The sequence below is a fragment of the Hyaena hyaena genome, unplaced genomic scaffold, assembly GCF_003009895.1.
Source record: "Hyaena hyaena isolate Hyena2069 unplaced genomic scaffold, ASM300989v1 scaffold_9, whole genome shotgun sequence".
In the NCBI taxonomy this organism is placed as follows: Eukaryota; Metazoa; Chordata; class Mammalia; order Carnivora; family Hyaenidae; genus Hyaena; species Hyaena hyaena.
Genome location: NW_024080641.1, coordinates 7,510,453 through 7,531,635, shown reverse-complemented (window position 1 = coordinate 7,531,635; position 21,183 = coordinate 7,510,453). Strand labels below are relative to the sequence as shown.

General features: G+C 53.9%; 1 protein-coding gene across 2 annotated transcripts in view; it reads right to left on the bottom strand.

The window, feature by feature from the left end:
• AKT2 (AKT serine/threonine kinase 2) overlaps positions 1-21,183 on the bottom strand; it is a 50,520-nt gene that overhangs the window by 14,851 nt on the left and 14,486 nt on the right. For both annotated transcript variants that reach the window (XM_039251411.1, XM_039251421.1), the window contains exons 2-4: positions 14,871-15,000; positions 6,886-7,014; positions 5,154-5,265 (exon numbers count right to left, since the gene is read on the bottom strand). In XM_039251411.1, the coding sequence (XP_039107342.1) occupies positions 5,154-5,265; positions 6,886-7,014; positions 14,871-14,916 (287 nt within the window). In that variant the 5' untranslated portion in view covers positions 14,917-15,000. The remainder of the gene's footprint in view (positions 1-5,153; positions 5,266-6,885; positions 7,015-14,870; positions 15,001-21,183) is intronic.

The window sequence follows — 21,183 nt, the reverse complement described above, 5'->3', positions numbered from 1 at the left end:
AGTCGATAAAGCGCGCCTGAGGGGGTGACAGGGTCTGACTGAAGTCTGCAGCTGCGGTGGCTGCAGACTGGGGGTGCGGGGAAGCGGCGTCAGGCGGCTACGGCTGTCCCCCAGGCAAAGGGTGCCCGATGGCAGAGGGGATGGACGAGAGAAAGCTCAATTCCACGGGGGCAGGCTGGCCCAGACGCTTCCTCCTTTGTTCGTCACCACAGCCAGGGACCTGAGCTCCGTGGCAAGAGGGGCGCAGCGCTGGTCTGACTGTGGAGCCCTGGCCCAGCCCCATGCTACTCTGCCGGGCAGCACCAGAGACGCCCCGGAGGGAAGCCCACTGAACCCAGGTGGCGGGCCTGTCCTCAGTGCAGCTTCCGGAGGAACGGCTGACCGCCTGGCCCATGGCAGACGGGGGACCTCTCTCCCTCACCAGGGACCCGCCCCCCATCCAGAGGGGCACTGACAGCCGGAGAGCATCTGGGGTCCCCTCTGTTCAGACACCCTCAGATGGGCTGCCTGGTGGGGAAAATCCACACCCTTCAGCTCTTCTTTCCTTTGTTCTCCACCTCTCTGTGCCTCAGTTTCACGGTCACTATCCCTGGAAATGCTGCAAGGATAAACTGAGTTAATATACGTAGAGACCTCGGAACACGGGTGCCCGGCTGGCTCAGTCAGTTAAGTGTCTGACTCCTGACTTCACCTCAGGTCATGATCTCACAGTTTGTGGGATCAAGCCTCCGTGATCGAGCATGGAGCCTGCTTGGGGTTCTCTCTCCCTCTTTCTCTGCTCCTCCTGTACATGCGCTCTCTAAATGAATGAATGAATGAATGAATGAATGAATGAATGAAGCAGCTCACTCCCTTGAAAACAATACTTTAGAACAGAATCTGGCTCAATAGAGAATTAGTTTTAATTATTCTTTTAACTCATTCAACAATCACATACTGAACACCTACTTACGTTCCCTGCAGAAATACATAAATAGAAAATGTCACAGCTGTTAGACAGGTGCTATGAAGAAAAATAAAGCAGGATAAGAACAGCAGAGTCATGGTGGGCAGAGAAGGACACTCTAAGAAGGTGGCATTTGAGCAGAGATCTCATGAAGCTAAGGAGAGAACTATAATGATTATCTTGGAGAAGAGGTTTCTAAGCAGAGAGGATAGTAAGTACAAAGGTCCTGAGGCAGGAAGTGTATATGACATGTTTACGAATAGCAGAGAGACCACTGTGACTAAAGTGAGAGAACTAGCAGTGGGAAATGATTCTGGAGAGACCAGATCATGTAGCACTCTGCAGAATATGGTACAGACTCTGGAGTTCACTCCCAGTGGGACTAAAAACCACTCTGAGTTCTAAGCAAAGAAACTGCATTTATCTTATTGATTTACATTAAGAAGATCACATAACAGGGGCGCCTGGGTGGCTCAGTCGGTTAAGTGTCCGACTTCGGCTCAGGTCGTGATCTCAGTTTGTGAGTTCGAGCCCTGCATCAGGCACTGTGCGGACAGCTGGAAGCCTGGAACCTGCTTCCAATTCTGTGTCTCCCTCTCTCTCTCTCTGCCCCTCTCCAACTCAGCTGTCTCTCTCTCATAAATAAACTTAAAAAAAAAAAAAGATTAAAAAAAAAGATAATAACATGATGCACTATTATGCACACCTGCTAAGACCAGAGGTCTACCAACTTCCGTAAAAAGCCAAATAGTAAATATTTTAGGCTCTGTAGGCCACACGGTCTCTGGTACAACTACTCAACTCTGCCAACAGTAGGGCAAAAGCAGCCAGAGATGACTTGTAAATGAATGGGCAGGGCGTGTTCCAATAAAACTTTCTTTGTAAAAACTGGAGGCTGGGGCTGGGGCGGGGCCGTGGTTTGCCAACCCTGCTCTGGCCCTCATTTTCAGTTTACAGAAAATAAAGGCGGAGAGAACAAGGTAAACAGTCAAGATGCAGTAAGATAACACATTCAGAGTGCGAGACGTTCTATTAGACAACTTCCCTGGCTTGTCCAAAAAAAAAAAAAATCAATGTTGGGGGCGGCCAGGGAGACGGAAGACATGAGATTAAACGGGCCAAAGAAACAGCATGTACCTTGAATGAATCCTGGTTTGAAAATCATTTTGAGTATAAGTGGGGAAATTCCAGGAGACATGGACAAGGAGAGGAGATTGGTAAATACTACTCTGTGAACAGGCACCTCGGGGGTGGTAACAGCATCATGATTCTGTAGGAGAAAGTCCGATGTCTGCTGCTGTATTCGGGAGCAAAGTGTCACAAGGTATGCATGGAGGGTCACAGTTTAGCACGAAACAAAGCCAGAGGCAAACCCGGCAGGTGGCGGATTGCTGAGTCTAGGTAGTGCGGGAGTCTGGGCGTTCGCTTCTCACACTGGTCTTTCCACTTCCCAGACATCTGAAGCAAGAGGGCGGGGGTGGAGGGGAATCTTGGGGACGCTACCAGGAGCCCGGAGAGCAGGCTGCTGCGGCATCTCGACAGCGCCGGTGGCCAGTGTGGCTGCCGCTGGTCCTCCCCGCCACAGGCCCACGTGGGACAGGCCAGTGAGGACAGCCACCAGTGAGTGCCCTCCTCTTGCTAGCTCACAACCCCCCCACCCCCCCAGGGTTAAGGTCAGGCACCTGGAGTGCGGTCTTAGAGCAGCCCTGGCAGATTTCTCTGCCGGCAGCAACCAGCAACAGTGGCAGGCGCTAAGAAAAGGGGCAAGGTGGGGGGTCTCCGTCCTGGTAAAGGGATCCTTCCTGACGCTGAAGAGCAGAGAATCCCACTAAAATGGAGAGTGGAGTGGGGCTCTCGGCCACCAAAATGCTCTGCCGGCTCCCCCGTTGCTCCTTTCCAGGCTTGCAGACCTTGTGCCTGGTGCTGCTGACTCAAGGCTTTCCTGTTTATCACCCCCCTCAATCTTTTAGCAGGCTTGTGACAAACCTCCATTAATTCACGGCCTGCCAAGCCCTGGGGGGGAGGGGTCTCCGACTGGAGTCCAGGACCTGGCTGAGCTCCGCTTCCTCTCTTCCAAGGCCCCAGGCCCTTGATTCTCTCATGACAAAGAACCCACTGCGGTCCCTGTGATGACAAGCTGTCTCGGCTCCTGGCCTTTGCACACACTGTCCCCTTTCCCTGAGCCACCTTCCCCTTCCCACCCGACACCTTCCAACACCCGGGTCCCGTATACCTGCTGCTATCTATCTGATTTTACTGGCAGTCCTCGGTTTTTGTCCCCAGCTTTCAACGGAGCTCAGCGGCCCGGGACAGGAGGCAGTGCTACTGCCCTCGGGGGAGCAGGTGTATGTACTTCTAACTTTGGGAAGCCACGCACTGACAGTCACAGTACATGTTGCGAAACACATCTTATGATACTGTTTTGTGTGTGCTCTAGAGGCACGCCGTCCAAGCGGCGAGCCACCGAGGCGCGCCTGGGGCACTCCGTCATTTGAGCGTCCCACTTCAGCTCAGGTCTTGATCTCGCGGTTTGTGGGTTCGAGCCCCGCATCCGGCTCTGCCTGGGATTCTCTCTCTCTCTGCCCCTCCCCCACTCGTGCACACTCCCAATGAATAAATACTTAAATAAGCATTCCATTTCTCGACTGCACTAGACACACTGCACATTTCAAAACCTCAACAGGACCTGTGACTACTGGCCACCCTCTTGGACACCACAGGCAGTAAATGTTCCTTCACGTGTGGTGGACGGCGCTGTTTTCATGGGCTCGCCAGGGGGTCAGCTGAAGCCTCACCCGCCAGACGAGCCAAAGGAGTGTTTCTTAAAGCGAGGCCCAAAGGGACAAAGTGGGGAGAAAGCTTTGCTACGCATCACAAAGGTCTTAGCTCTCTAAGACACGAAGAGCTTTCAGAAGTAAGAAACAGACCAACCCAAAGCAGAAACACAGACAAGGGATATGAACAGACAGTTCAGAAAGGGAAACTCACGTGGCCCTTGAACATGAGAGAGAATGAACGCTCAAGCTCATCCACAGAGAGAACAAGGCTGGTGAAAACCACCTTATGTGCCATTTCCCGCTGAGAGGACTGGTAAAAATCTAAACATTGGAGAATAAAAGGCTGTGGGGACACTCTGAGACATCAAGTAAGAGAATCACTTCTCAAAATCAGACACATATTCCCAGTGACCCAGGAATCCCAAACCTAAGCATTCCCTTTATGGATTCACCCACACACGTATCACACGAGATATGCACACGGGACTTTGCCATGGCTCCGCCTGACACGAGCCCAAGCCGGGACATTCACCGATCGCCACTCATAAAGAACTGTCAGGTGACCTTGGGGACATACGTGTGCAGCTATTTAAGACGAAAATTCGGGGCGCCTGGGTGGCTTAGTCGGTTAAGTGTCCGACTTTCGCTTAGATCATGATCTCGCGGTTCGTGGGTTCGAGCCCCGCGTCAGGCTCTGTGCTGACAGCTCGGAGTCTGAAGCCTGTTTCAGATTCTGTGTCTCCCTCTCTCTCTGACCTTCCCCTGCTCACACTGTTTCTAGCTCTCTCTCAAAAATAAATAAAAACATAAAAAAATATCTCAAAGCAGACAGATTCCCCACTATACGTGAAGTAAAAAAGCAAGTTCTGCTTACAACGCTACCTTCTGTGTAAAAAGAACCAACCAGGGGCGCCAGACCAGAGCAGGGTGCCAAAGTCTACCTGAATGAGCTCATCCATCTGTGAAGCTCTCTGAGGACACAGGACCAGAGCCATTAGCTCAAGGGCTGGGGTGGGCGGGGCAGAAGTGAGAGACACCTCCTTACACGGTTTGATTTTTGAACTAAGTAAACCTGTATCTTCTCTTCTGATGATTAAATTGATCTTTTTAACACGGACTCTCTGGACCAGCTGCTTCAAAATCAATGATGATGCTCATGAAAAATGCAGCTCTCTAACCCTCCAGGGATCTGCGGCCCATGAGAGACCCTGAAATGGGCCCAAAGCTCTGTACTGTTAAGCTCTGCCCATGATTCCAACGCACCTGCTAGTCTAAGAACACGAATGAGGTCTGCAGACAAAGAACCCCTGCTCTTTCTGCTCTCAGAAGGGCTGAGCTGGGAAACTCCTAGGCAGGGGGCCCAGGGGCCCTGCTCCTCACACCAGGCCTGACCACTCCCAAAGAGCGGCCACATGAAAGACCACACTCGCCTCTCATCTGGAGAGTCTACGTGGAAGGTCCTCTCGATGACAGTGGTCCACTGCAGGCAGCGTATGACAAAGGTGTTGGGCCGTGGCCTCTCGGTCTTCATCAGCTGGCACTCTGCAGGCAGACAGAGGTGGGAGGGTGAGGGGACAGCCCCGCCGGCCCACAGCCCACAACCCCGAGCTGCCTTCCTGTGTGCCAGATGGTGTGGGGATACGTTAGTGACTGAGTCAGCCCTGGCCTTGTCCCTGCGGGGCTCCAGGTCCAGCGTGTGTCGGGGAGGGACAGCTCAGCAGTCACAGGGGAAGCCCAGGAGGCAGCCGATCCCCGCAGAGCTCAGGGGGTGTCCCAGAGGAAGGGGCACCTCTGCACTGAGCCTCAAGGTCGTGCAGAAGGGCGCGTCCTATACAGAAGCCCGGAGGTAAAGGGTGGAGCACAGTGAGGGAATGGCGAATCCTGCTCCAGATGTGAGGAGGCAGATGGAGAGGGACAGTGGCCAGATTGCAGAGCCGGGGCGGGGGCACGGTGAAGAACTTGGACTTCGGCTTAAGGGCAACAGGGAGCCATGGGAGGCTTTCGATAGGAAAGGGCCATGAAGAGGTTTGGACAGATCCCTATGGCTGCCTTGTGGACAGTGACAGAGAAGGGAGGCTGGGAGGAGGCCGGGGCTACATGAGAGCGGAGTCACTAGGATGAGGCCCAGGTCTCTGGCCTGCACACTGGGAGGCAAGAGGGCCCTCCCTGGGGCGCCTGGGTGGCTTAATCGGTTAAGCGTCTGACTTTCCGACTTTCGCTTAGGTCATGATCTCGCGGTTTGTGGGTTCGAGCCCCGCGTCGGGCTCTGTGCTGACTACCAGCTCGGAGCCTGGAGCCTGTTTCAGTCTGTGACTCCCTCTCTCTCTGACCCTCCCCTGCTCACGCTGTCTCTCTCTCTCTCCTAGAAATAAATAAAAACATAAAAAAAAAAAAAAAAAAAAAAAAGAGGGCCCTCCCTGAGACGGAGACAGGGTAGAGGGGGTTAGGGGAGGGGAGACCCGAAGGCCAGTTTGGGACCCGGTGGGTAGGACGGACCTAGAGTGGTCGGGGCTGAGGAGCTGCAGGAGAGGCGGGGTTTCTTTGAAATGTGCTTAGGAGGTGGGACAATGAGGACACGGTGACCAATCAGATCACCAGGGAAGGGAGGGAGCAGGGGGTCGAGGGCAGGACTGTGGTACTGCAAGGCCAGGCAAGGGAGCTGGGCCTGTTAAGCTTTCCCTGGCCGGGGTCCACTGAGAGGCACCACCTGTCACCACTGAAAGGCTGCACAGGGGGGACAGAGGATGTGGTCAGCCCTGCGATCAGCTGAGTGGGAAGCCACGCTGTCTTATGTGAGAGGGACAGAGAAGTGGGCCATTCCCAGAGAGCAGGACGGCAGACGCCTGACACCAGCCAGAACCACGGGCCTGCCAGCCGATTCAGAAGCACAGAGGCAGAAGCGCAGAGGCTGCGCTGCCTGGGGCGATGGGCCGGGGAAATGCCCGGCTTCTCCCTTCTTCCTCCTCCCCGCTGGCGACCAGTTCAGCCCTCCCTCCGGAGGCCCAGCTGACACAAAGGTGGGGAAGGGTAGGAAATGGACCCGAGGGCGCCCAGGCCCTGGACAGGTTGGCGCCCAAGCAAGGCCAACCCCCACGTGCCCCTGGAACCTGCCAGCGGTTCCCTGAGCACCCGAACTCTGGCGTGGCGTACCCAGACACGCACCTGCGACAGAAAAGTTGTTTAGGGGGGGCAGCGTCTGGTCTGGGGCGTCCGGCCGCTCCTTGTATCCGATGAAGGAGCCGTCACTCTTCAGCAGGAAGTACCGGGGCCTCCAGGTCTTGATGTATTCACCTGAGCAGAGGCAGGGGGAGGGAGAGCGGTCAGGGCAGGCGGACAGCACCTCACAAAGGGCACCTGGGTGGGAGGATGGCCGATGAGAGGGCAGGGAGGAGAATTCCTCTCCCGGAGAACCCCTCGGGCAGCCCCTGCTGACGCAGGCTGGGTGCTGGGCTGGGCCCCAGTGATCCAGAGGTCGTGCCTGGCAGGAAGGCGCCTGCTGCAGAGCCCCAGGGCACCAGCTGCCTCAGCGTGCGGCCAGAGGCAAGCCATCCCGGCCATCCTTGCCAGCGCGTGGCCCGGTCCCAGGGGAGGCCCAGGCTTCCAAACACACATGCCCTGTGGCCCTGTAAGGCCAAATCCCATGGGCTGGTATTCACCAGGACAGCCGTGCAGGTGGATCAAATGTCAAAACACTGTGCCAGGCAGGGTATGACTGTTGCTGTGCCCTCTGAGTGCCCCTTGACTGCCTCCATTTGTTCTAACCACGAATATCCAAGCACCCCGAGTACACACATCCACACTGCAAGGACCCACTCCTCAGAGGGCTTCTAAGGATTAAAATAAGATGGTGAGGGGCACCTGGGTGGCTCAGTCCGTTAAGCGTCTGACTTCAGCTCAGGTCATGATCCCATGGTTCTTGAGTTCAAGCCCTGGGTCGGGCTCTGTACTCAAAGCTTGGAGTCTGGAGCCTGCTTCAGACTCCGGGTCTCCCTCTCTCTCTGCCCCTCCCCCATTCGCACTATCTCTTTCTCAAAAATAAACATGAAAAATTTTTTAAAATAAGATCACCATCTTATCTATATACCGACAGAAAAACCTGTGCTTAAATGTTTATAATGTTATTATTCATAATTGTAATAAGTGGAAACTCAAGGGGCACCCGGGTGGCTCCATTGGTTGAGCATTCGATATCGCTCAGGCGAAGATCTCGCCGTCCGTGATTTCAAGTTCCACGTCTGGCTCTGTGCTGATAGCTCAGAGCCTGGAGCCTGCTTCAGGTTCTGGTTCCCCCTCTCTCTCTGCCCCTCCCCTGCTTCTTCTCTGTCTCTCTCTCAAAAATAATAAACATTAAAAAAATTTTTTTAAAAACCAGAAACTCAAAAGTCCATCAACTGATGAACAGACAGACAAAACACGGCATATCCATACAACGGGGTATTAGTCATATCCATACAACGGGGTATTAGTCATAAAAAGAAATTATTAAGACATGGATGAACCGTAACTTAAGCTAAGTGAAAAGGGCTTGTCACAAAGGACCACAAATTATAGGATTCCATTTATATAAAATGTTCAGGGTAGGCAAATCTATAGGTGCATAGCAGATTAGTGGCTGCCTAGGGCTGGGGGTGGGGGAGGACGTAGTCTGGAGGGAGACTGGAGGGGAATGGCCACGGGGGAGGGCAGATTCCTTTTCAGGGTCGTGAAAATGCTCTAAAATGGACTGCGGTGCTGGATACATGACTCTGAATACCCTAAAAGCCGCTGAACTGTATGGTATGTCGATTACAGCCCAAGCTGCTAGAAGACACAAGACGGCAAGCATAAAGCATTAGTTAAGGTCCAACACCCCACAAAGACTCAACAAATGCTGTTATCATCCGTCCCCTGTGCAAGCAAGCCAAGACTGCGCCAGGCCCTTGACCCACATGGTGTGCAGGGGCTGGGATCACAGGGTGGACCCCGAGCTGTGTGTGCTGTGTGGCCTCCAATAAGTCACTTCACTTCTCTGAGTCTTTGTCTCCTCTCATGGGGATATTCGTTAATTGATGACAATGATGAGGAAACATTCTCTACCGGGCACTGTCCTAAGTATCTTCTGGGTTTTAACTTCTTAAATTCTTTCCAGGGTAGAAACTAAATGACTCAATGTATGTAAAATTAAAAAAAAGGAAAAAACGACAACAACTAGCAAAATCCCAAATTCAACAGCACAAAGGGAGGATTATGACCAAGTGGGTCTTATCCCAGGAATGCAAAGGTGGTTCAACATATGAAAACCAATCAACACAATTAATCTACGTTAATCAAACAAGGGGGGAGAACCGCATGACCATTCTGAATGCAGCAGAAAAGTATTTGACAAAATCCAACACCCTTTCATGATAAAAATACTCAGCAAGCTAGGAACAGAAGAGAATTTCCTCCACATGATAAGGGGCATCTATAAAAAACTCACAGCTAACACCATTCAATGATGAAAGACCGAAAACTTTCTCCTTAAACTTCAGGAAAAAACGAAGAGGTCTACTTTCACTGCTGCTGCTAAACACGGCGCTGGAAGTTCTAGTCAGACAAAAAGAAGAAAACGAGATGAAAGGCATCAAACTTGAAAAGGAACAAGTGAAACAATCTTTATGTGTGCATAACATGATCCTAAGTATGAGAAATTACAAGGAAGCCAAAAGGTAATGATCAGAGCTGATAACCTCAGCAAGAGCAACACAAAAACACCAGCTGTGAACAATGAACCAGCAGTGAACAATCCAAAAAGGAAATTAAAAAAAAAAAAATTCCATTTACAATAGCACAAGGAGGCAAAAGATGTACATAGTAAAAACTACCCAACACCACTGAAAGAAGTTAAAGCCCTAAACAAAAACAAAGATATCCTGTGCTCACGGATCGGAAGGCTTCATCTGTTAAGATGGTAATGCTGCCCAAAGCAGCCTACAGAGTCAACATGGCACCTATCAAAATTCCAACCACCTAATCTGCAGAGATAGAAAAGTCACTCTTCACATTTACACGGAATTCAAATTCACATGGCAAAGGGTCCAAAAGAGACAGAAACAGTACTGGGAGATGGAGGAAGAACGAAGTAAAAGAACTCACACTTCCTGACTTCAAAACTCACTACAAAACTACAGTAGTCAATTAATGAGGCCCAAGGATAAGCAAACAGACCAATGGAATAGAACTGAGCGTCAAAAAATAAGCCCACACACCTCTGGCCAATCGGTTTTCAACAAGAGTGCAGAGACTAGTCCATGTCTCTTCAACAAATTGTGTGGGACTACCAGACACCCACACGCAGAAGAACAGAACTGGACTCCAGCCTCACACCATATACAAAAATTAACTCAACATGAATCTACTTAAATTTAAGAGCTAAAATGGTAAACTCTTAGAAGACGACATGGAGTAAGTCTTCATGACCCTGCGTTTGGCAATGGATTTGCAGATACGACACCAGAAGAAAAAGCAATAAAAGAAAAAAATTAAGGGGCATCTGGGGGGTGCAGTCAGTTAAGCGGCTGACTCTTCATCTCGGCTCAGGTCAAGATCTCACAGTTTGTGAGTTTGAGCCCCTCATCGGGCTCTGCGTTGATGGCATGGAACCTGCTTGGGATTCTGTCTGCCTTCTCTCTGCCCCTCACCTGCCTGTGTGTGCGCGCTTGCTCTCTCTCTCTCTCCAAATAAATAAACTTAAAAAAAATTTAAGTGGATCATTAAGAATAAAACTTTTGTGCAAAAGACATTATCAAGAAAATAAGGGACAACCAACAGACTGGGCAAAAATATCTGCAAGTCATAGATCTGATTAAGGGTCTAGTATCCAGATGGGGCGCCTGGGTGGCTCAGTTGGTTAAGCATTCGACTTCAGCTCAGGTCATGATCTGACGGTTTGTGGGTTCGAGCCCCGTGTCAGGCTCTGCTGACAGCTCAGAGCCTGGAGCCTGTTTCAGATTCTGTGTCTCCCTCTCTCTCTGACCCTCCCCTGCTCATGCTGTCTCTATCTCTCTCTCAAAAATAAATAAAACATTTAAAAAAAAGGGTCTAGAATCCAGAATATATAAAAAGTTCTTAACAACAAAAAGACAATTAGTTCAATTCAATAATGGGTGAAGGGCTTGAATAGACACTTCTCTATAGATATAAAAATGGCCATCAAGCACATGAAAAGATGCTCAACATCATTAGTCACTAGAAAAATGCAAATCAAAACCATGATGAGGTACCACTTCACACCTACTAGAAGGACTGTAATTTAAGAGAGAAAGAAAAGAAAAGAACAAGAATAAATGCTGGTAAGGATGTGAACAAATGAAATCCTTGTGCACTGCTAGTGAGAATGTAAAATGATGTAGCCCTGTGGGGAAGTGTGGTGCTTCCTCAAAAACTCAAAAATAGAACATGTTATAGATTATACACACAGAATATACAACCCTGATACACGTACACACAAATACATATATCATCTTATCACACAGAATATATTAAATTATAATTAGAGAACATGTGACCCCATTTATATAACCTGTATAAATACAGGTTATAGAGAACACACGATCCGGCAATTTCACTCCTAGGTTTATACCCAAAAGAACAAAAGTACTCAAATACCTACACACAAGTGTTCATACAGCACCATTCCCAATAGCCACAAGGTAGAAATAACCCAGATGTTCAACACCTGATGTATGGATAAACTAAACATGGTACTTTCATACAGTGGAATATTCTTTGGCCAGAAGCAGCAAAGCAATACCGATGAGCGCTACAACAGGGGTGAACCGCAAAGGCGTAATGCTAAGTGAAAGAAGCCGGGCACAAAAGGCCACCTATTGTATGATTCCTTTATACGAATTGGCTGTAGTAAAGTAAATCCTTGAAGACAGAAAACAAATTGGTGGCTGCCAGGGGCTGGGCGGAGGGATGGGGGGAGTGACTTATTAAGTCACTTATTAAGCACAGGGTTTTCTTTTAGGGTGATGACACTGTGAACACACTAAAAGGCTACTGAACTGTACATTTTAAAACAGTGAATTCTGTGTTATGTAAATTTCACTTCAACTTTATTTCATTTTTATTTTTTAAGTTTATTTATTTATTTATTTATGTATTTTGAGAGAGAACACAAATGCGGCAGGGGAGAGAAAGAGAATCCTAAGCAGGCTCTGCACTGTCAGTGCAGAGCCCAACTGATGCAGGGCTTGGACTCCCCAACTGTGAGATCATGACCTGAGCCAAATGCTCAGGACGCTTAACCGACAGTGCCACCTATGCGCCCCTAACCTCTATTTTAAAGAGCAAAACAAAAAAAAAAACCCAGAAACACTCACCTAAGGCTACTGGAAGTTAGGAAAAAATGCTACTGCTTGGGAAAGGCAGGGGGCTTCCAGACACTGGTTTTGGAGTGCGTTTATGATCCAGGCACTTACCTGTGGTGTTTTATATATTGATAATAAACTGAGAAAGGAAGGGAGGGAGGCAGGAAAAGAAAAGAAACCTAGGACAGGAAAAATATCCTCGCAACAATCCCATTTTACAGAAGAGAAAACTGAGGCCCAGAGAGGTTTTATTACTTGCCTGAGGCTCAGGTGTGAACTGCGAGAGCTAGGATTGGAACCCAGGTCTGTTTCATCCAGAGTCTACACTCTTAACAACTACACTGTCTGCCTCAAAGCTGGCAGACAGTGGCTGGCCTGCTGGGGACTGGCAGAGGGTGTGCCAAGGCCATGTCAGAAAGTCACACACGTGGCCTGAGTGACTCCAAGAGTTGCGCTCTCACTTCACCTGCTCTCACAGCCCCTGCTTAGCAAGAGGTCGCTGTGGGCCAGGCCTGGAGGTCACGGTTTCTGCAATCAGAGGGCCGCCTCTCTGCTGCGACTTGGGGCAAGTCAGTCCTCCTGCTGAGCCTCAGTTCCCACCTCACAGGGCAGCTACAGAAACACACCCGAGCTGGGCTTGCCTGGAGCAGAGGCCCGTGCCTGGCACAGACAGAATGGGCACATGGTAAACTGGGGCTCTGTTAGTTTAACCAGCAGAGGTGGGGCGAGATGGCACAGGTGCCCACCTTCCTGGCCTAGTTGGTAGAGCGTGCAACTCTTGATCACGGGGTGGCGATTTCAAGCCCCATGTTGGGCCTAGGGCGGCGGGCAACGGGAGGCCCAGGAGTGACACGCATCTGTGTGCGCCTGGTGCGAACCCTAGATGGGTGCGTCCCAGCTGGGCCGCCCCAGCAGCTCCCCTGGCCCCCTGCGGTGTGCATGGAGGCACCTAAGGCCTCCGAGGGGCTAAAGCCCATTTAATGCCATCGGCAGCCCTAGACCAAAGACAAAGTCCTGGGGACTGGGGATACCACAGGGAACAAGTCAGATAAAATCCTTGCCCTCGGGGAATGGAGTAAGTCAGAGGCCTGGGTTGTTAACCCATTTTACAGATGTGAAACTAAGACTCAGAGAGGTGACACAGCTTGCTTGCAGTCACCAAGAGGAAGTGGCAGAGCCAGGGTTAGAACTTTGACATCTGCCAAGGTTCAGAAAGTTCCACTGACAGCCCCAGACTCAGGGCCCACCCTAGGCAGGTGGACCAAGGTGCCTCAAATACCACCCCTGCCTTGAAACGGCCGTGGGAAACAGGTCTCTCCGGCTCAGTCTGATGGCCTGGCCCTGGGGACCACCTCCACTCCTCACCACCGCTGTGTCTGCAGCCTGGGACAGGGCAGGACAGGTGAACGAGTCTCCCGGTCCCCGCAGGGCCCCGTGCGAACATGCCTGGCCCACGCCCTCTCCGGACTCACAGCCGCCCCTTCACCTGCACTGTCCTGTCCCAGTCAGCGTGCGGCCTGCTCCCGGGGCTCCTGCACATCCTTATCAAATGTCCCTTCTCGGTGATGCCCTCCCCGCCCACCCTGTTTCTGACAGCTCCCCCTACTGCCTCCCACACCCCCTTCTCACGTGGCTCCATTTCCCTCCACAGCCCTTATCAGCACTGTCTACGCTGGTCCACGTGGGTACCACGCCCCCTTCCCCACCACACGAGGGCCGTCAACACAACGAGGGGGCTCTTGGCCTGTCTGGTTCACTGCTGAGTCGCCGGTGCCTGGCGCACAGCAGCTGCTCAGGAAGCGTCTGCTGACTGAATGCATGTGCACAGAGAGCCACTACCGCCAAGCGGGTAAGTGCCACACTTCTGGGGACGGGAGGCCTGGGGTTCTCACGACGCAGGGTGTTAGCATCTTCGCTGTGACGGCCTCACTCCTCTAGGCCTCAGCCGCCCACCAGCACAAGCGGAGGAGGCCGTGCCCCGGCTCCAGGGGCGCTGGGCTCAGATCTCCCGCAGGGTTAGAGCCAAGGTCCTTCCCAGGGGCTCCAGGGCCCGGCACAGTTGGATGCCACACCCAGCTCGCCCTCGCTCTCTCTGCTCCAGCTACCCTGGCCAACTCACCCAAGCACACTCCCGCCTTCACCCCTGCTGCCCCGTTCCCTGGGACCCCTTGCCCCGCTCTGTGTGTGGCTCACGCGCTCACCTCCTCCGGGCCTCTGCTTGCTGTCCCGTCCTCCCAGCGGCTTCCCCTCAGAGTTCCTACTTCTCACAACAGCACTGATCACCCCCTGGCATCATAGGTCTGCTTCTCTGTTCACCATCCCCAGACCCCACTGGAATGGAAACTCCATGAGGGCACTATGTGTCCCAGGAGCCTGGGACCCTGGGATGGCCCGGCACAGCACACACACTCAGTGAGGACATGCTTAAGGAAGGAATATGGACTATCACCCCGCTGTGTTACTTCAGTGAAGTGAATTCCCCTCTCTGAGCCTCAGTTTCTTCATATATAAAATGGGACTATGAATGAGACCGCTAATCCAAGGCAGACTTGAGGCTTGGCCTGGGGGACCACGCGAGGTGCCCGGGTCAGGCCTGGATGCTCAGCGCCAGGCAGACCTGCAGCTCCTCAGGCTGCTGAAGGAGCTTCCGTGCAGCGGGCTTGTAAGGGGCTCTTGGCCTGGGGCAGGCAGGCGGGCCCAGCACGCAGGCTCCTCGGCTGTACAGACCCTGAGCCTCAGCCTCACCGGGCGCCAGTGGCCAGGAGGAGGCAAAATGGGAGACACACGATCTAGGGGACAGGAGCAGCCCCTTACCGCGCTTGTGGAGCCAGCCTTCTTTGATGACAGATACCTCGTTCATGGTGGCAGCGTAGCACGCTGTCACCTAGCCTGGGACAGCTCAGGGCAGCAGGACATGCAGGAGGCGCAGTGGACAGAGCACAGTCTGCAAGACAAGACAAGAGCCCATAAGAGTGCGAGGGGGATTAGGCCGCAGCCCCCTGCCCTCAGGGCGGCCAGGCTCTTGGGGGGAGGAGGGGGCCAGGGGGGCCAACCCCCACCCCAGCTGCTCTGCAGGTGCCATGCAGGTGGAGCCGGCAAGGACAGGGAGCCCTGCCCACCTGGCCCAGTCTGAGGGGGAAGATGTGGCCTTGTCCTCAGGGACTCCAACTGGGGACTGGGGGCAGCACGACCCTGCCGTCAGAGCCTCACTCTGGGGTTCCCTGGCCCCCGTGCAGGCCTTGCAGAGCAGAGCAGCCCTCCCTCCCACCTGCACCCCACACTGGGCCAGAGGAAAGAAGGCTGCGGCTCCACCCCGTGTCACTCCCAGGCCCCCACGCTGAGGTAACCTGGGATGAGTCAGACAGCCCTGGGCCGTGGAGGGATTGCTCAAAGCCACCAGCGTCTGGCTGCCACCCCCCCAACACACACGCACGCACACGCGTGCACACACACGCACACACTCTCCCTCCACCCCTCCCTTCCTTCCAACCTACCACGCTTAGCAAACCAAGTGGCACCCCCTGGGCCAAGCCACCCAAATCCCTCCCTCACCCTCGGTCCCCTCTTTGCCCCCACCGGACGACTGAGGGAAGACAAGTCTCTAACGTTTAGGATCTTGAAAGAGACGACAACCTACTGCGTACGCGCGTGTCTGGGGCTTAGGAGTCAGTCCTGGGGGCTCAACAGAGGCCGTGGTCCCTTCCCCAAGACCTCCACTTCCGTCCTCAGGGACTAGCAGCCGACAGACTGACAGACGCCAAGGCCTCCGGCTCCGTCTCAGGTTCCCAGGGTGGAAGGGAGAAGGGCAGGAGGCAGCCACCCGCTGGGCCCCTACCTGGTGCCACAGGCCTGGACAGGGGCCACGGAGCCCAAGGCGCCTTTCGCCTTTCCCGGCCTGGGGTTATTTGCGGACAGCAGGTCAGGAGCCACAGCGGCCCCCGGAGAAGTGGCAGCTGGCTCTAGGGACACTGCGGGCATCGGCTTTCTCTCATGCCCCAGGGGAGCTGGTGGGCTGGACGCACTACTGCCTGGCATGTGACAGTGGCAGGCTGCCCGGGCCGGGAAGGGAGGTAAGTGGGAGGAAGCGAAAGGAAAGACAAGATGGACAGTGACGGGGAAGTAAACAGCGGGGTGAGAAATCACGTTCTGGACTCTGAGCTGCAAAGGCAGGGCCAGGAGCAAGCAACGGGGGCTCCCTCCCGCGCCAGGCGTGCCCGGCACTGTGGTTCATGCCCCACGGACGGAACGCTCAGGGCCGCAGACCCTCCATCCTAAACGTCCCACCAGCCCGGGCTTCCGCCTCCAGCATGACCAGTCTCTGCACCTGCCCCGCCTCCCCCACTCCCCCTCCACCACGGTGGCCTGCCTCGCTGGCTCATGTCCAGTGCCGCCCTCTCCCTCAAGGCCCCCCCCCCATGTCCTCCTTAGATCCCTGCTCTGCTACTGCTCCCTTTCATCTGCCCCCCTCTGAGCAGCTAGACCCCTCCAACCTGACCGTGTCCTTGCCCCACTCCAAACCCCTCCGTGGCTTCCCTCTGGCCTCGGGAAAAAGCCAAGCTCCCTCGCTTGGGATTCAAGGCGCTTCAGGACCCGGCCTCTGCTGACCTTCACTCTAGCTGCCTCCCACCCCCGCTCAGCCCAGTCGTCCTGACTGTCCATCCACGCACTTCCTGACACCCCTCCCAGCCTCCCTGGCCTTCTCCCTGGGCTCTGAGCCTCTGCTCTCAACCCACACACTCCATCTAGACCCAGCCCCAGCCCTCCAGGTTAAAACCCCTTCCAGGGTTCCCCAGTACGCTCAGAGACAGAACAAAATCCTTTCCATCGTGAGCCTAGTGTCACCTAGAAGCTCTCAATAAAACTTTACGACCGAGACAATGATTATTACAGCCAGTACTACCCACCTCTCCGGCCCCTCCTCCCCATACCCCTCCTACCAGGCTTCTGTCCCTCAGACCCTTCCCTCTGGCCTCCATGCCCTGTACCTTCTGTGGGTTCTCCCTCCTCCAAGAAGCCTTCATGACCTTAAGAGGCTGCCTTGGTGCTTTCTGTGCACCTCCTCAGCCAATGCTCCCAACACCTACTTAGGTGCTAATTTAGCACACCGGCACAGCATCTGGATAGCTACCGAGAACACAATAAATGAACCCAAGTATCCCCCAAAGCTTCCCAGCCCGGGACCAGACAGAGCCACAAAAACATGTCCAGGGTCTATTCACACCACCGATCTTCTCTGAGCATGTCCTAAGCTCCAGACACTGTCCTGGGCGCCAGAGATGAATCCTCAGTAAGACACGGCCCCTGCCCTTACGGAGCTCACGTTGTGGTGGGGCGGACAGTCAGCACACGAGTACACACCGAAGGCTACCAGCTGGTGGCGAGGTGCTGGGAAGAAAAGGAAAGCAGGGGAAAGGGTGGCAGGGAATACGGGGCGCTATGTTAGCCGTGTGGTGTGGGGGACAAGTGCAGAGGGAGGGAGCGATGCTGACAAGTAGGGAAAAGAATTTCAGGCAGGGGAAGAGCAAGTGCAAAGCCCCTGAGGCAGGAAGTACTTGTAGAGTGTGAGGAACTGCCAAGGGGCTGGTATGGCTACAGGGTAAGGAACCAGCAGGGGGGTGGGGAGGCTGGGGAGGAACGCCAAGGGCCTGGTGCCATGTGATGGTGGCGGGTTAGAGAATTCCTCCCCTGAAGCGGCACCAACACTGAGCTTTCCCCGGGACCGCTCTGTTTAGGAATTCCAAAAAACCGGGGGGGGGGGGGGTCTGGAAGGACAGGACTGGGGGCCTGGTGTCCACGCTCGGCTCTCCCCTCCCCTTCCAGCCCCACGACTTCACCTCAGTGATTCTGCGCGTCTCGGGGCGGTGGGCTGCTCTGGGGCACCTGCCGCGTGCGGAGGCTCAGCCTGCTGCCCGGCCCCCGGGGAGCAGCCAACACGTAGTCACCGTGCTCAGAGAAACGCGAAGGCAGCCACGTGTGGCCAAGGGCGGTCAGGGCTGCAGGGTCCAGGAGCCACCGCCAGCTGGGCGGCCTTGAACGAGCAGGGTGCCGGTGCCCTCACGGAGTCTCTCCTGAAGGCTCCACCGCCGCGGCAGGGCCGTGCCCGTGCCCAGGGGAGGGCGGAAGCCGTTTGCCTTGGGTGTCCCGGTTGAGGGGCCGAAGGCCTAGCCGCAGCTCGGCGCACTGGGGCCACATTTTACGTTCTCATTTCGGCAACTAAGCAGCCCACAGCAGCTTGAGCAAGGGCAGGGGGAGGAACTGGAAGATCCCCTGCGTCCCGCCTGGAGCCTGCCCCGTCCTCCCACTGAGGGTGGCGCCTCAGCTGAGGTGTCTGTGACGCAGTCCCGAGGTGATGAAACACCAGGCACCAAAGCCAAGAGGATGGCCTGCTCCCTGGGGAGCTGCCTATGGAGGACACCCAGGCGGGAGGGCAGAGGACAGCCTCTGGAAGCCAGGTGTCAGCAAGGGCCTCCCCTGGCCACCGGCCCGCGGGCCACATGCCCCACGGTGCGGAGTGCATGTATGGCCTCATCTCCACTTGCTGCTTCCTTGAGCGTCCAGGCCTGAGTCTGCTGAGGGCCTGGGCCAGAGCTGAAGCTTGCAGGCTCAAGGTGAGCCGCCTGGGAAGCAAGGCAAAAAGGGCAAGGGCACGTCACAAGGGAGGAAACTCACACACAATTTCATCAGTTAGGGGGAAATGTGAATTAAAATCACCTACCGGGACGGCTGAAATTTTAAAGACTGACAATGCCAAGAGCTGACGAGGATACAAAGGAATACCTCCCAGTGGAAGTATAAAATGGTTCAACCACCAGGGAAAACCGCCGGGCAATAAAAATTAAAACTCGATACATGCCTACCCCATGACCCAGCAATTCCACACACCCCAACAGCAAGGAGTGCGCCTGTTTACCAAAGGACAGATACAACTGCACCACTCACAGTAACCCCCTGGAAACAGACCGGGTCCGCACGCAGGAGAACGGATGGATGAATGGCGGTAAATGCACACAGCAGAATGTTCCTCCGCTAACAACGAAGCGTACAACAGGGATAGAGTGTAAGGAGGCCACTGTGAAATGAAAGAAGCTGGACTCAAAGCAACACATCAAGCTTGGGTCCATTCACAGTGCGTTCAGAACAGGCAACATCGCACCACTTGCGGCGGGGCGCACATCTTGCTTATGAAACTGGGCAGACATGGCACCCGGGCACCCGAGGGGGTGGAGTGTCCGACTCCTGATTTCGACTCAAGCCACCATCTCACCATTCATGAGTTCAAGCCCCATGCTGGGCTCAGCGCTGACAGTGCAGAGCCTGCTTGGGATTCTCACTTGCTCTCCCTTTCTCTCTCTCTGCCTCTCCTCGCTCACTCCCCCCTTCGCAAAATAAATAAGCATAAAAAAAAAAAAAACCCACAACAATTGTGCAGAATATCAAGGAAACACATCTGCCAAGTCAGGAGAGTGGGTAGCTGTGGGGGCAGCGGAGGGGGTTTCTGGGAGCTGACCATACTCTGCTGTGGTTCCGTGCGGCTCTGCTCTCTGCCTGTTTGGTATACTGTACCATACAAAATGGATTTAATGTATTTTTCGACCAAAAAACTATAAAAAAGAAGTTGGGGGGCGGCGCGCCTGGGTGACTCAGTTGGTTAAGCATCCAACTTTGGCTTGGGTCATAATCTCATGGTGAGTTCAAGCCCCACATCAGGCTCTGTGCTGTCAGAGCAGCACCTGCTTCAGATACTCTGTCTCCCTCTCTGTTCCCCTTCCTCATGCTGGAGCACATGCTCTCTCTTTCTCTCAAAAATAAACATTAAAAAAAAAAAAAACCTTAAAAAAAAAGCAGCTGGGTTAGATAGTCCAGAGAATGTGGGAAGCCGAATTTGGGGCTCCTGGCTTCTGGGCTCGCCCACCCCAAGGTTGATCTGCCTGGATTCCCCCCTCAAGAATGCTGGGTCAGGGCGCCTGGGTGGCTCAGTCGGTTGAGCATCCAGCTTCGGCTCAGGTCATGATCTCATGGTTCGTGGGTTCGAGCCCCACGTCGGGCTCTGTGCTGACAGCTCAGAGCCTAGAGCCTGTCCTCCTCAGAGTCTGTGTCTCCCACTCTCTCTGACCCTCCCCTGCTCATGCTCTCTCTCTCTCTCTCAAAAATACATAAAATGTTAAAATTTAAAGAAAAAAAAGAACACCGGGTCACCAGATGAGAGAGGAGGAGCAGTCAAGGGTCCAGAGAATCCAAATTTCAACCCCAGGCTCTGCTGGCTTCCCGGCTGTGTGGCCACAGGCAAGTGACACCCTCTGTGACTGCAGTGCTCCCAAGTGTACAATGACCCCACTGGAGACGGGGCATGCACCCAGGAGGGAGCAGACAGCACACTCCCGGCCCCAGGGCCTGGGGAGCAGGCTGGCGTGGGAGCGGGACACCGCACAGAAGCAAGCTGGATGGCAATGACAGCCGCTGCTCTGAGTGGTCTGTTCTGAACAGAGACGGGGGAAGGCGACTGTACGGTGGCCCCCGAGGAAGCTTTTGTTTGTTTCGATAGCTGCTGACTGCATGGTGTCACTGTCTCACTCTGTTATGTCTCAAATGCTCTATGATCATTTATTTTAAAACTTCTTTATTTTTTTTTAAATATTTTTTTATTTATTTCTAGGAAAGAGAGAGAGAGACAGCATGAGCAGGGGAGGGTCAGAGAGAGAGGGAGTCACAGACTGAAACAGGCTCCAGGCTCTGAGCTGGCAGTCAGCACAGAGCCCGACGCGGGGCTTGAACCCACGAACCGCGAGATCATGACCTAAGCGAAAGTCGGACGCCCAACCGACTAAGCCACCCAGGCGCCCCTATTTTAAAACTTTAAGACAGAGGCACCTGGGAGGCTCAACTGGTTAGGCGTCCTGACTGGTTTTGGCTCAGGTCATCACCTCACAGTTCGCGGGTTCAAGCCCCACAGTGGCTCTCTGCCGACGGTGTGAAGCCTGCTTGGGATTCTCTCTCTCCTCCTCTCTCTCTCTCTGCCCCTCCCGTGTCTCTCTCTCTCTTAAAATAAGTAAACTTCAAAAAATCATTTAAAGAAACTTTAAGACATTTTTATTCCCGTCTATTTGACTCATGGGGGTTATTTATTGCC